This window comes from Venustampulla echinocandica (genome assembly GCF_003357145.1).
Source record: "Venustampulla echinocandica strain BP 5553 chromosome Unknown scaffold_8, whole genome shotgun sequence".
In the NCBI taxonomy this organism is placed as follows: domain Eukaryota; kingdom Fungi; phylum Ascomycota; class Leotiomycetes; order Helotiales; family Pleuroascaceae; genus Venustampulla; species Venustampulla echinocandica.
The window spans coordinates 139,702-154,502 of NW_022474213.1; the positions used below are offsets into that span (position 1 = coordinate 139,702).

At 43.5% G+C, this 14,801-nt stretch overlaps 4 protein-coding genes across 4 annotated transcripts; 2 read left to right on the forward strand and 2 right to left on the reverse strand.

Annotated features, from left to right (window-relative positions):
• Positions 1–2,645: 2,645 nt before the first annotated feature.
• Positions 2,646–5,922, forward strand: BP5553_08415 (uncharacterized protein; the record flags this gene model as incomplete). Its single annotated transcript, XM_032017038.1, has 3 exons — positions 2,646–4,314; positions 4,372–5,161; positions 5,214–5,922. 3 exons carry the CDS (start codon positions 2,646–2,648, stop codon positions 5,920–5,922), a joined length of 3,168 nt encoding a protein of 1,055 aa, XP_031866469.1.
• A 2,743-nt stretch (positions 5,923–8,665) lies between these two features.
• Positions 8,666–9,959, reverse strand: BP5553_08416 (uncharacterized protein; the record flags this gene model as incomplete). The annotated part of the gene is made up of 6 exons (XM_032017039.1): positions 8,666–9,019; positions 9,078–9,140; positions 9,191–9,239; positions 9,308–9,363; positions 9,412–9,590; positions 9,650–9,959. 6 exons carry the CDS (start codon positions 9,957–9,959, stop codon positions 8,666–8,668), a joined length of 1,011 nt encoding a protein of 336 aa, XP_031866470.1.
• A 1,696-nt stretch (positions 9,960–11,655) lies between these two features.
• On the forward strand, positions 11,656–12,917 carry BP5553_08417 (uncharacterized protein; the record flags this gene model as incomplete). The annotated part of the gene is made up of 5 exons (XM_032017040.1): positions 11,656–11,765; positions 11,820–11,973; positions 12,024–12,109; positions 12,159–12,474; positions 12,525–12,917. 5 exons carry the CDS (start codon positions 11,656–11,658, stop codon positions 12,915–12,917), a joined length of 1,059 nt encoding a protein of 352 aa, XP_031866471.1.
• Positions 12,918–13,545: 628 nt separating this feature from the next.
• On the reverse strand, positions 13,546–14,427 carry BP5553_08418 (Uncharacterized protein; the record flags this gene model as incomplete). The annotated part of the gene is made up of 1 exon (XM_032017041.1): positions 13,546–14,427. The coding sequence occupies one exon, from the start codon at positions 14,425–14,427 to the stop codon at positions 13,546–13,548; it is 882 nt and encodes a 293-aa protein (XP_031866472.1).
• Between the last annotated feature and the right edge of the window lie 374 nt (positions 14,428–14,801).

Genomic DNA, 14,801 nt, shown 5'->3' on the forward strand with positions numbered 1-14,801 from the left:
GATCATTAGAAGAGATCACTGCATTACTTCGCTACGCAAACGAAACAGAACACCTCTGTTAGGATTCCCCGTCGGAAGAATAACAGAACCGTTACAGTTAACTTATCGAGACTTTCCTTTCCAAACTTGTTTGTTCCTTTGTAGTCTTCCTTTATAGTAAGAAGAAGCTTGATATCCTAGAAGTCCGCACTCAAAGTATAAGCCTTTCTCCCGACACTTATCTTATTCCTCATTCGAGACGAATTTCTTTCCTCTATATTAAATCGCGCTAATTATTCTGGTTTTCTTCTACTAGTATCTTTGTCCGGACTAGTAGTTTCCCTTTTAGCTTTCTCGTAGAACGTAGCTCTTCTTGAATTCCTACAAACGATTATCTAACTAGATAACGCCTTCAATTATACTGACAATGTCGTTGTAGACTATATTTTGTCGTCTTATTTCTTTATAGATATATTCCTTCAATCCTCGACAGAACAATTCTATCAAAACAAAGCTATCTTATCCTGTCTTAGTACTATATCTCTGGAACTCTGTCGTATAAGTAAGAGCTATCCTAGTTTGGCGAAGATCCAGCATCTTTCGTACTACTACTTGGGTAGTATCGATATCTCCAAATATTCGTCGCATTTCTTTTTTCATCCCGTTCTATGACTTGAAGATAGTTTTCGTAACTACTATCTTTCCGTCCTCCGATTCATTTCTGAAGAAGTCTTCAAAGAATAGTTAGACTTATTCCAAAGCTAGTCCTCGTAAATAAGAAGTTACCCAAAAGCTTTGTTGATTATAGTTAGCCTCGAATTTCTCGTAGTTGAAGTTGAAGTAGATCTCTACCTGAAGGATGAAGGTCTCGAGATCCTTTCGGTTGCTATTATACTTGTCGGGGAAGGCAACACGGATTGATTCATTAGCCTCGACTTTGAATTCATAAAGTAAGTCGGACATTTCGATATCCTCCTGGAGTCTACTAGTCGACGGTGTGAGGTTCACCTAACTAGCACTCGGGTTGGCGATAGCTGGCTGCTTCGCGGCAGGCAGCTTCGCGGCTAGTGGGGTTGCTGGAGCTATAGTAATTTGCTTACTTCGGCAAAGAAGTGTTTAAAGTGTAACAGTTCTGTTATTCTTCCGACAGGGAATCCTAACAGAGGTGTTCTGTTTCGTTTACGTAGCGAAGTAATACAGTGATCTCTTCTAATGATCCGTAAGTGATATCAGGGTRAGTGAATCACGGAAGGAGTCAAGTGTAATCAAAGTAAACTGTTATAATTGATATTCAAGTTGAGTATGAAGCTCCTATCTAGTAAGGAAATTACATTGCTTATATAGAACCTTCCTGTTCCTAGATCCAAGTGAACCCCTAGAATCCCCATGAATCCCTAATGATTCAGCGGATCGCTCAGCGGGACCCTGATCCGGCCGTCACGTGACCTTGTCACATGCCTCTATAGTTCTCTGTGGTAGTAAGTCATACTTACCCGAGCCTCAGGCTATAAGGTTGGCGTTCGTAACATTCTTATTAATATATTACTATTCTTTAGTTATTTCTTCTCTAGAAAACTAACTTATATTGAGAAAAAAAACTGCAGTTAATTATACTACTAATTGTTTCGTTAATATTATCGATCGACGTTTCAATTATCCCCCTTTGTTTAATTATAACTACTGGAGTCTTTTCGAAATTCAGAGTATTTTAGGGAAAGGTTTTATTAAAAATCAATATAACTCCAAGTTTTGAAGACATTTGGAGAAGATTGTCAGGAAATCCGGGAGTTTTGCTGTGCGAGGAGAGTCCATAGAATGCCGCATATTTTAGTATGCGGCTGTCTAATTACACTATACTGTATTAAGGCCCGGCTCGTAATATTTTACCGATCCACTATTCCGAACTTAGTCAGGTGTGGCATATCCCTAACTAGTTCGTCCTTATCACGTGAACATCCGGATCAGGTGATGTCAGCTAACATGATGCTAACTTAAAATGGCACGAGACTTGATGACACTCTTTATGTGATGGCAGAGTCTGCCACCTTTTGTCATCTCAGTGCGCTGACGACAACGTGCAGACAAGAGGATGTTTTCGAGCTGATAATTCTAAGAGGGGTAATTCGTTGAGCACTACTGCAGGACTTCCAGAGGATGAAGATGTGATCTGCTTAGGAGGTTAGGAAGATGCGTGGTTGACAGCAGCTTCGGCGCCTAACGCGATAACAGACTTCGCTTCAGCACAAGCTTGTGGTTGCTCAGGACTGTGGGACATAAGGCTATCTGGTCTTGTACTCCCACACTCCAAAGACTCCTAATTGAATGGGTTCTCAGGCGATCGTGACCAGCCACGCTTTGAACGACCAGACCGTGCCTGGCAGGCCCAAGAAGAGAAGACAACCAAATTATACTAGCAAACGGCAAGTTGGCTGCTGTTTTTGGGGGGCTGTGGCTGCTGCCGACTTGCCAAAATTTCCCGCCGCTCTAGAGGTCGGGTCACCTACATTCTCATTGCATGTCGCTTTCGATTGCACTAGGCGGCGCTAAACACTAACTTTCCTTCTGAGCGGAGGTGACCCAAGAGAGAAACAGTCTTCTGCCTACTACGGCGCCAATTCTCGCAGCATCTCAGCGCCAGCTGATTGGTGACGTGATAGATCCTCGTCATGTCTACCAAGCACACGATTCTACACCTCCGAAGCGAGCAAAACCCCCTGGAGCACCGTTCTGCCCTCACTCCAAGCACCACCAAAGCCTTGATATGTGCAGGCTACGAGGTTCATGTCGAACGCAGTCCAAAAGATCCGAGTCGCAAGAGAATATACGACGATGACGAATTTGAGCGAGTTGGTGCGAAGCTAGTCGACGACCAAAGCTGGTCGAAAACACCGCGAGACCACATCATCATCGGACTCAAGTTGGAACCGGAAAGCTTCCCACTAGTAAATACCCACGTACAGTTTGCGCACTGCTACAAGGGGCAGGCAGGATGGCAAGATGTACTGTCGAGATTTCGCAGAGGGGGAGGGACTCTGCTCGATCTCGAATTCTTGCAGCTCGCAGATGGCAGTCGTGTCGCAGAGTTTGCTTATTATAAAGCTTTGGTGGGCTCGGCGTGGGCCATCAAAACCTGGAAATGGCAGCTGGACCATCCAGGGGAGCAGTTACCTGGAGTTGAAAGCTTCACGCAAGGGAGAGGGTACTACCTGAATGAAGATGAAATGTTGGAACAACTGCGGACCGACCTGAGGCTTGGAATTAAAAAAGCGGGCCGAGCTCCAAAAGTTTTGGTAATGGGTTGCTTAGGACGCTCTGGCGTCGGAGCCGTAGACTTGTTTCTCAGGGCTGGCTTGGATAACTCACAAATCCTCAAATGGGATCTAGCAGAGGTGTGTATGGGAGGACCGTTCTTGGATATCGTCGAGTCGGACATTTTCGTCAACTGCGCATACTTGAGCAGTGGTTCCCCGTTTCTCGATGCCCACTCTCTGGCTTGTCCTTGGCGCAAACTCTCGGTAATCTGTGACGTCTCTTTTGACGCTGCAAATCCTGACAACCTGATACCCGTGTATAAGGTCAGTACTACCTCTACCAGCTCAACCATTCTAGTTGATGTGAAGGGTGGACCACCGCTCTCAGTTATCTCGATCGACCATCTTTCTTCACTGCTACCGCGGGAAAGCTCGGAACAATTGAGCATTACGCTCCTGCCGTATCTGCTGCAACTCGAAGATTGGAAGAATAATGAGGTATGGAGCAGAGCAGAGAAGCTGTTTCGGGAGAAAGCTGCGACACTCCCGCCAGATCAGGTCGGTGCATCACGTCGAAGCATATCGCAAAGAATGGAACCACAACGACTTACGGATGAGTTTTGGGCTCATCATAGCTTTAAAGATGAGGAACGACAACGATGGGACGTCGACAACTTGGGCGAATTCGACGAATTCGACCAATGGGAACGACGACTCTGGGAATGGGAACGACGATGGGATGTCCGACTAGATGAATATGGCCATTGGATATATGATGACCCTGATAATAAGTTTGCAAAAGCTTACTTCGAAAGCACCAAATTAGCTTTATCTACGGCCTTTGAAACCTTAGAAAACACTTATCTTTGTCGAGCCTGCAAAGACATATTTTCTTTTGACCGACAATTCACTCTATCAGAATTACAAGATCCAAATAATAACTGTCAGCTCTGTAAGCTCTTGTGTGATTGTTTGCTGAGCCGATACGACCCGAAAGGAGACACCTTTCATTTAAAGAGATCCGGATCTTTCTTGAAGAATACTCAAGACGAGAAACGTATTCTAGGACTTCTATCTCATCCAGGTTTGCTTCCCATATGTTTTGTATGCAATCTGTACTCACATACTAATTTGGAATAAGCTCTTCCGGTCAACAACAATAACATAGTTCAAGTTGGCGTTCCTAATTTGTATTCCATTGCATCACCATTTCTTGGTGGAGGTTCTCCATATTTCGAACTGTTGCGTCAATGGCTCAAAGATTGCGATGAGCACCACGGTAACTGCGCGGTGGTGCAAGCAAGGTGCAAGCCAACGAGGGTGCTATTCGTCGGGAATACAGACCCGAACAAAGTGAAACTTTGTGAACCGACCTCCCCGATTGATTATATCGCGCTTTCTCACTGCTGGGGCAAACCTTCAGATGAAGACAAGAAGAATTATAGTACTACTAGCACCAACTATAAAGCTCGGTTGGATGAATTCCCTCTCAATCATTTGCCGAAGACATTTCGAGATGCTGTTCACGTTACTCGAGAACTTGGCATGAAATATCTTTGGATTGATTCACTTTGCATTATTCAAGGAGATAATGGTGATTGGGAGAAAGAATCTAAGCAAATGCAAAACATCTTTGCTTCTGCTTACTGTACGATTGCCGCTAGTTCCGCAACCAGCTGGGATGAAGGGTTTCTTAAGCGAGAATCTGGCCATAATTCTATTCGGATTAAGGACATATACGGGCAGCAAATCTCTATTAGCGATAACATAGACGATTTTGAAAATGATGTTGAAAAGGCTCAACTGAACCAAAGAGGTTGGGTAGTCCAAGAAAGAGTATTGTCTCGCCGAATCATTCATTTTACCGAAAAGAATTCATATTGGGAGTGTGGCGAAGGGGTGCGTTGTGAAAACTTCGCAAAATTGAAATGGTAATTTCTCAATCAGAACTATACTTTTGACCAGATTTTTATACGTTGATAGTCTGTCTGGTAGACATCACTTCCTCCTCGACCCGAGATTTCCAAATCGTCTTAGAGATTCAGGCTATCATCGCTCTGTCGACTTTTTACAATTCCTCTTTCAGAAATACGCAAAATGTGGCCTTACCAAAAAGTCTGATAGAGAAGATGCTATATACAGTCTAATGAAGCATATGGAAACAGCGTTCAGGACGACATACAGATATGGAACTTTTAGAATCTTCCTCCACAGACTTCTTCTATGGCACCGGTCGGATGAGGAAATACCAGGGAATGTGCACAAGCACTATGAAGATCAACTGCCATCATGGACCTGGATGACATATGCAGGAATCGCTTTCCCTCAAATTGTTCATCTCAAGCTTGCAGATATACAATATGATGGGAAGGATGCATTGAGAGTGCGAGTTCGAAGCTTTAGGAATTGCAAAGTCAAAAAGGAAGAGAGGCAATATCGGATTTTGAACGACGTGTCTGAAAAAATAGGAGAAGTGTGGTTTGACGAAACGGACTCTAATTTTGGGCACTGTGTTGTTGTCGGAATGGAAGATGATGCTGAGGCAGATGCTGATAAAACCTACTGGATATTGATCATAAAAAGGGGAAAGGGATTCAAGGGTGGGTCTAAGAGTTGGTTCAAGAGGGTAGGAATTGGAAAGGTCAAGGCACTTTATGTATCTAAGGGAGGGGATGATGGGCGATTAATGTAATGAAGTGAGGCGATATATATATCAACTATCTATGATGGTCAACAGTTTAGGCCTATCTTGTGTGCTGATACCGTGCTCCTCTTAGCACTCTGTCATCGATAAGGTCGGCACAGTATGCGAAGGAATCAGGTAGGTACTGTACCGTTGCTTATGCGTAGAACAGCTGGTCAATCTTTTCTGTTGGTCATGGAATTCTCTGGCAGCGAATGCCTTCACGTGATGCGGCCGCTGGAATGCGTGAAGGACTGACGTAAGGGGCGTGGTGATCGGAGTATATCGGAAGAGCGGAATTTTTCGGCAGTAGTCCGCCGCAGGTTCTATTATGTAAGATAAAATACGCCGTAGTTATGGAGTACTGTAACCGCTTAATTGGAGGTACTAAGACATGTAGCAACGTCCCCTGACACAGTACTCCTTAGTCACTATAGAGCTGACAATTACTTAGCAGCATCGTGGCGAGACTTGGAAATCTAGATTCAATCGTCCTATGAGTTTGAAAAGCGAAAAAAGCTCGATAATAGTACTATAAGTTGTAGAGTCTAATTAGACTACCAAAAAAAAGTATTTTGTAAATTATAAAAACAGTGACAATATAATTTAATTTTCGGAGTAAATAAACTAAGAATATTCAAAAGAAAATATATAATATAATTAATATAAAATTATAAAAATTCTAATATATTTATAAAATTAGAATTATTTAATTTTAAAATATTTATATTTTATTTTATAATAAAATATATTTTTTAATATAAAAATTGTTGAGAAAATAAAAGTGTAAGTTATATAACTAGAGATACGTTATTCTGGACTTATATAATATTAGAAGAGAAGTTCTTAGAACTTCTTTTCTAGATAGTCAATTTAATTACTTTCTATTTCTATATTTACTTCTCGCTATTTATTACTCTTTTTATCTATAACTAGTTATATTATATCAATAACTTTTAGTTTCAATAAATTATAAATTTAAATTCTATTTAAGTTTAAATAGAAAAGATTGAACTCCAAAACTATATAAAAGTCTACGAACTACAGCGGCCTTGACTTTCTAGTAGATGTGGAAACACTTTAAGTAGAAGTATTAATAGGGAGGGAAGAGTAATAGAGGGAAACCAATCCCGGATCTTTTGCAGTGAAAGGGACGTTCTCTTAAATTTTCTACTTGCGAGGAGGCCTTGATGAAGTCGCGGTCCTTCATTGATAAGTTCTCAAAGAGAGGGATATTATGTGGAAGGATATTATCGTGGAAACTCTCGGAGGCAGGCGGCGTTTAGAGAACCTATGTCGCTATCCGGTTCGCTTCTATTTCTAAGAAGCTGTAGCACTCCAATAACATGCCGTTGTCGGGATGCAAAACCTATTGGAGAAAGATAACCCAAAACACTTGGGTACTCTCAAGAATTTACCGACCCCCTATAGTGAACAGGAGCTACTCGAGGAAGCTAGGATATATAAGAGTAAGTGAACAGCGAGAGAGAGGGGATATAGCGACCGGATTACGCCGTTATATCTCAATGGAGGTATAGTCTACAAACCACCAACTGTTCGCCGATTGAAAAGTTTATCCCAATAACGAAATATATAGAGGATAAATCAGAGCTATAGTCAGGATAACTTGCAAGCTGCTGTATAGATTCCATGGGCCCTGATCTGGTGCTCGGCACCTTCGATATCCTAGACTACTGGAGGCTGGTTCTAATTTCCAGTTTCTACCTATATTTAGGCGGCGAAAGGATCATGTAGGGCGGGATCTTGTGGGCGCCGAATTCTTTATGTTTGTAATTAATAGTATGAAGTAGGCGTATTATTCAGTTGTACAGAGGCCTCTATTACTATAGTAGCTAATTATACTACAGTCTTTTACTAGAACCTTCGTACTCAGAAAAAAGCCAACCAAGTGCATTTGTATAAGCATAAAATATAAATTAAAGCAAAGCGCTCATTTATTAGGGGAAATAAATCTAGTAGCAGTTGAATGAGAAAGCTATGAATGCATATATATTTTATCAGAACACATAAAGGGTTAAAGAGGATACCTCACCGCGGTATATTTAAGTGAAGCTAGCGGCGAGCGAAGGACACTGAAAACCCCCTCTTTGGACTTATAAAAATCAGAAAAAGATAATAATCGTGGGATTCGAGCCCATGCCCTCTCGAACTAGTAAATCGATTTCCTGTGTAACCTCAAACTGGTACTAAATTTAGGCCAAAAGGCTAGGGTTGGCTCAAGGCTCCCCTCTCCGCCCGCAGAGTTACGGATGTTTAATATTTACGTGATCCAACTTCCACTGGTTTCAATTCTTTACAAAAGATAATATCAAATATTCCTCAAAGGTCACCAAAGAGATGTCTCCTATCGTGGTGCTACACTACGCACTTTTGCGCTGATGCGCAAACCATTCATTTTATTTAGTCCCCCTCAAACTGTATGTGATGAAACTAGATTCCGCAATTCTCAAACTTTCACGTAGCTAGGACTCGGCCACTATTATCAACGTTCCAGTGATCGAGAACATCTTATGAGGTACAACCTCCATGGGTCACAGGGTCACAGGGTCAAACACGTACACAATCGCATTGTACTCCGCTAATTATTCCAGGCAGTACAATTTCCAAGTCATGACCCCTCAAACGCTGTGTGAATCTACTCTTTTGATCAACTAGCAACATCTTGAGCTTTTCAAGCCAAATCATTCTCGCCCTCAAGGAAACCATTCGGGCCCGTCGCGAGTCGCGATGCTCAGAGATTCGCGGTTGTTGTCGCAGAGTTGGTTGTTTCCCCAGCAGGAGGTGCGCTAGTTGGGAAACCTCCCGGAGGAGGTCCAGTGAAGTTTCCACCTGGAAAACCCATATCCACCGGGGTAGCAGCCGTGTCGGGATCAAGAACAAGTGTTATTTTCCCCAACAGACCATCATTCAGTGTCTCTCCAGTCTTTGTGACACGGATGTAAGGATTATATCCAGCCGTCGCGTTTGCTTCTCCGGTGAAAATGAAGTCCTCGGAGTTCAGTGTGAATGGATTCTGGTTATTAGAATATGGCGCCAAAGCATTGATTTCGGTGAGATCGGATTGCTCGATGTAAAGTTGTCCAGTCTGAGGTTTTATTATAGTAAGCCTGCCGCCGATCAGAAGGGGAATCGCAACCACGTACGTGTACCACTGTTCCTCCTTGCAATTTGTCATTAGCGATTGTGTAGTTCACATGCGCTCTCACCTGAACGGATTTAGCAGTGTGTTGATTAACAAGGTTGAGGTTAAACTCACGTGGATATGTTGAGCTCTTCCGGTGTACCATCCTGGCACTTTCGTAAGACTAGATGGAATCCGACAGATCAGCACGCATCACAAATGCAACTCGGTATTGTAGGAGGTGAAACCCACACTTGAACAACACCATCATTGTCCGACTGCACAATACCACGCAAAAATGTCAATCCCTTAACCAGTCAGCCACGAGACGCTCAACCAGATTCAACAATAAATACCACGGTATTTTGCGCTGCAACTCCACCATAGACTCCAGTACTGTTACAGGCCCAGAAATCAACAAGAACGTTTCGCAACGGCTCGCAGGTATGAACATTCAAGAGTTGCACATCTAGCAGAAGATCGATACCAGATTCCTCCTCTCGAATATCATCCCTAATCAATTGTCCAGAAACATCTACCAACATGTCAGCCCATCGCATTCATTTAACCTCCCACCTCATTATTGTATCTTACAATACGGGCCCTCAACTTCCTCTGGAGCGAGAACACAAGTCGCATCAGATTCAACCCGCTTATCAAAATTTGGCTCAAGTCCACGACTCTCCAGATACATATTCACAAATGACTGTGTATTGGCATCTCTCCTCTCAAGAACCTCACGAGACTTAATCTTCTTAGCGCAACTTGAGTATGTCTTTGCTGCCTCTGCGACCAATGCTTCTCGGCGAGCGATTGCGGCTGCGGGTTGAGGGGCTCCATGTGCAAAGACCGTGGCAAGGTTTGCGAGACCCAGAAAGGGTGCGAAGGCTGTGTCGAACTTCATGATAAATGGAACGAAAATCAATGAACTCTTTTTCGCCTGGTTTGAATATTAGTAGCGATTGACATCGTTCGTTGGGCATCTAATATACAAGGTCTCAGGACCATTTCCACACCCCACAATAATCGAACCAGATCCCGTCACGCAATCCAATGCTACTCTGTATATTGAAACTTCACTATGAAACAATGGCATATCATCGCTTCAAAATAGGCTTAAAACAATATGTGGACAAAGCGATGGAAATCTACGAAAGATAGAAGGTTGAAGGTAGACGTGTAGGTAGACGCGTCATCTCTTGATTTCAGGATCCATAGAGGAAGTATTCGCGGTGAGCTATTACAGCGCTTCTATTACGATGCTTCCCATCTCCATCTTTATCGTCTGGTGATCTCATTGGTGGATATGTGTTGATATTGGTATGCAGGCTGGTCGCTAGGTAGTGCTCAAGGGCGACGCGGACTATAGCCGCTGCAGGTACCTTGCTTTTCAGTGGGAGGGGTATTGAAGTGCCGAGATGCTTCCCGGGGAGGAGTTGAGAATGTGGGAAGTTTGATCTAGAGTTTGGATAGTGGCGCTTAGTACGTCTATCATAATTTAAATTTTAAATTTCAAATGCTACTTTATTTGTTATTGTAACATAATATAAAATTGTTAATATACTCGAGTATATATTTTGGTTCCCAAATTACTATTTCCAATACAAGCTAAAAAGAAATATTAGTAAAACAAACTAAGTTCCTCACTAAGAAGTAAATTATTAGAGCATGTTAATAGTGATCACTGATGAATAGATTGCCTGCTTATAGGAGATTATGTAAGAATGAGAGCTGTAGAGTTGAGAGAAGCTTCGCAGATAATATCGTAGAGAAGGAGATCCTAAAAGATCAAAATCCGAAGAAGCAGATATAGGACTACTATCTTCTCCAAGTCATTATTCTGGGAGCCAGAGGCTGGGAGCTGATGAGTTGTAGAAGAGGAGTCCGAGGATGTTGCCGGGCCGATTGGATGGTAAAAGGTGGCTACTCCCGAGTTCCTTTCGGGAAGTTCCGAAACTAAATATCTAAACATGATCTTGTTTACGCATGGCTCAGTGGCTTAGGCCGGGGTTCACTAGTTTTGCTACTTTCATCAATATACTACCACCTACTATACCATTCGTGTGGTACACCCTTGGTAGATATTAATTTCCTTCCAAAGACCAGGTTTTAGTTTCATTATAGCCCGGTTAAATACTTAATTGTAGTTTAGACTAACATACGGATTGCTATACCATTCGACAAATTTATCTATAATTAGGAGCTTGATATAAGTGACGGTCTATCGCCACAGAAAACGAGAAGTCGTCGTAAGCTCCAGTTCAACAAAACTGCAACAGGTTCCGGATATCTAACCCGGCTAACCCGGCTGAAAGGTCCGTTATGGGACCCTTGGTAGACTGATAGTCGAATTATCCTTCCAGGAATAGCCAAGCGATTTAAGCAATTCATAATTAGAGATGCGGGGAAGTATATTGAGGCGTACGTCGATATGTAGTAAAGTATATTGAGGCGTACGTTGACATGGGCTACCGGGTCTTGCTCGCGGGAAGTAGTGAATAGAAACGCTATTATAAAGTCATCTATTGAAGTGTCGAGGTTGGGTTTCAAATAATCAATTTCACTCAACCGCTCAAATAATCTCGCTCATCTCTGCCAATATGAAGTGGCATAGCAGCATAGTGGTCGCATTGCTGTCCGCATCTGTCGTAGTGAACGGCATCCCCCTTGGCACAACAAGTTGCACCGTCAAATCTCAGCGCAAAGCTTGGTACGGTCTATATATCCACCAAGCTCTACCTCAAAAATTTAACTAATAGCACAGGCATACTTTAACAAAAGATGAGAAACTGGAGTATCTTGACGCAGAGAAATGCCTCATGAAGCTTCCAGCAAAACTTGGCCTCCCAGGAACGAGAACGCGATTTGATGAGTTGCAAGCTTCTCATGCTATGCAAGCTGAGATAACGCATGGTGTGGTTTGTGACCGGGAATCTTATGACCAATCATGGCTTATTTACACCTTTAGGGCGCGTTCCTCCCATTCCACCGCCTGTTGATGCATACCCACGAGTATCTCATGCAAACTGAATGCGGCTACGAAGGAACACAGCCGTACGACGAACATTAGTCCAGAGCGGGAATACCTACTGACAGAGACTAGTTACTGGGATGAGCCGAGAGACGCAGGGAAATTCAGCAAGTCCGTGGTTCTCGACCCTGATGTCGGTTTTGGTGGCGATGGCGTTGCGCCAGACAACTGTATTGCAGATGGCCCCTTTGTGGGCTATATGAATGGAATCGGTCCGGGCCATCTCATTTCAGATCACTGTATTGATCGGAAGGTCAACGATGTCGCCAGTCAAGCAGCAAACCAATCCTTCGTCGACCAGTGTTATAAACTTCAGAACTACTCGACTGCTTGGCCATGTATGGAGGGATCTCCACATAGTGGAGGTCATGGTGGTATTGGGGCAGAGGTAATATATTACAGCATATTTCTGTAGGACTGATTACTGATAAACCCAAGATGTTGAATCCGATTTCGAGCCCAGGAGATCCTATCTTCTACCTTCACCATACATACCTAGATAAGGTTTGGTGGGGATGGCAAGCTCTAAACTTGCCAGCTAGTGTATCGGAAATTACTGGAAGAAATGTTCAGGATCCATGTGCTGGCTTTGGAGGGGGGCTGCCGTGGACTGGACCGAACGGCACGTCCCCCTTTCCTGGCTGGCCAAATGGAACGATTCCAGGCTGCGAAAATGACACAACTCCGGTTATACCACAAAGCCTACCTGGCGACCCTGGAAATGTTACTACAATGAACCATGTCCTTAACATGTTTGGAATTGTTCCTAACTCAACTGTCGGGGACGTTCTTGATATTAGAAATGACTTCTTATGTTATGAATATGTGTAGAAAGATAGCTTTTGAAGGTGGTTTGAATTTGACGATTAGGCTCTGTCGTCTTTAATAGCAACGTTGGCATTGTTAGAGTATCCAAGTCCCTTGAAAAACCCAACATTGACAGGCGATAACGGATTGGACTTGGGTGATAACTTACGGCTATATAAATAAGCGTCACATTCGGTATATAAGGCTATCTCTATTCAATAACAATTCTTATTATTTACTATATATGAGTAAGACGAGACCCGATTGTAAAGCAAATTGCAAGCTTATTTGAAATTCAAGGTGTAGGCTAAGCTAAGTGATAGCTAAAGTCTAATTTGCCTTCTCGATTAGGAAACAATAAGGCTAGGTATATAGAGGTAGTAGGAATGTTAATAGGTTTGATTCTATTTTGGTAAATGTTTGAAATATAGGGTGGGCGGTTATTAAAACAAGCAGTAGTCATGTCAACAGAGTCAAGCCGTCATCTATAATCGCTAAGATTGGAGGCGGTTAGTAAACAGGGTTATTTCAGCTATATAGGTAATATAACACAATGGATATATGTATAGATTTTAAGTAATGATAGCATTTTCATCCACGACTAGTGACTATAACCATCCCCATGATGTTTCACTCGGCAGCAAGAACCCCTTCAGGTAAATTGTGAGAAGAACTCCCACGTCTCTGTGTTCGAAAAGGTCTGGGAAGCACCTTTATCCATTGGTGTTGGAGTATGAGGTCCGTCAAATGCAACCCATACTACGGGATAATCCGCCTGGCAGCCCGTGTACTTGGTCTTGATGTGCGTTCCACTGCCTGCTGCGGGTTCCGGGGCGTTCTGCGGCCCTGTACACCCGTTGTTCTTTACAAAGCGGTCCCTCATCTGATGAGCAGCCGTGATGGGTAGCACGTTGTCGCTTACGCCATGCTGGCCATAGTACGCAATCGGATCGTTGCCGCCAGCGCAGCCACTGATCTGAGGGTTTCCGGACAGAGCAGCCACGGCACGGAAATCCTTTGCAAGAGCGCAGGCAATAGCGTAAGACATAGCACCACCATAGCTAAAGCCAGTCGAGAAGCGTAGATCCCGGTCGATGCAAAGGTCATGGTCAAGGACATCATTGATCTGACTGATAAAGGTGATATCCTCGCCACCGTTGTTGGCCCAGCCATTATCGAGGCCATTTGGCGCCACGTATATAGCACTGATGTTGTCATTTGCTAGCGGTGGGATGCCGTACCAAGGGAGATAGCCATTCGTGCCTGCGATGACTTGACTTGCAGTGCCTCCAAGTGCGTGTAGGGTGTAGATCAGGCGATAGGGGTGGCTACTGTCGTAGTTATCAGGGAGCTTTACGAAGTAGTTGCGGCTCTTGCCATTGACTGTCATCGTCAGAGGCGTGTTGACGCTGCCGCTCGTGACCAACTTCGAAGCGCTGCCACAGGCAGGAGATGGTTTTGCTGCGAAAATGCCATCCAACCCACCAAGGATGAGGAGCCCCGCCGCCACTAGAGAGTTTGACCTGCCTTTCATTTTAGAATAAGAAATGAGGCAGATTTGAGGGAAAAGAGGAGACGAGTAATTCCTGGATAACACAAAATGGATTGGCTCAGGTAAACATCCCTAATAAAAAAAGGGAATTCGTGATCAAATATATATGAACCCGACATCCCCTTTGGAAGTTAGCGGTAACCCCGCGTTGAGGGTTGGTAGAGTTACCATCGCGGATCAAGTAGACGGAAGGTTAAAACTAGAAGTATATTAACCGTATATTGCAAAGGTCTCTCGTTAACCATTTGAATATGCCGCTCGGTTTAGAAGAAATCAGAAATAGGGTATTGGGATAGAGTTGCTACTTCCCATCCAATACCCATCCAACGAGGGCATTCCGTCACTGGCCGCAAGTA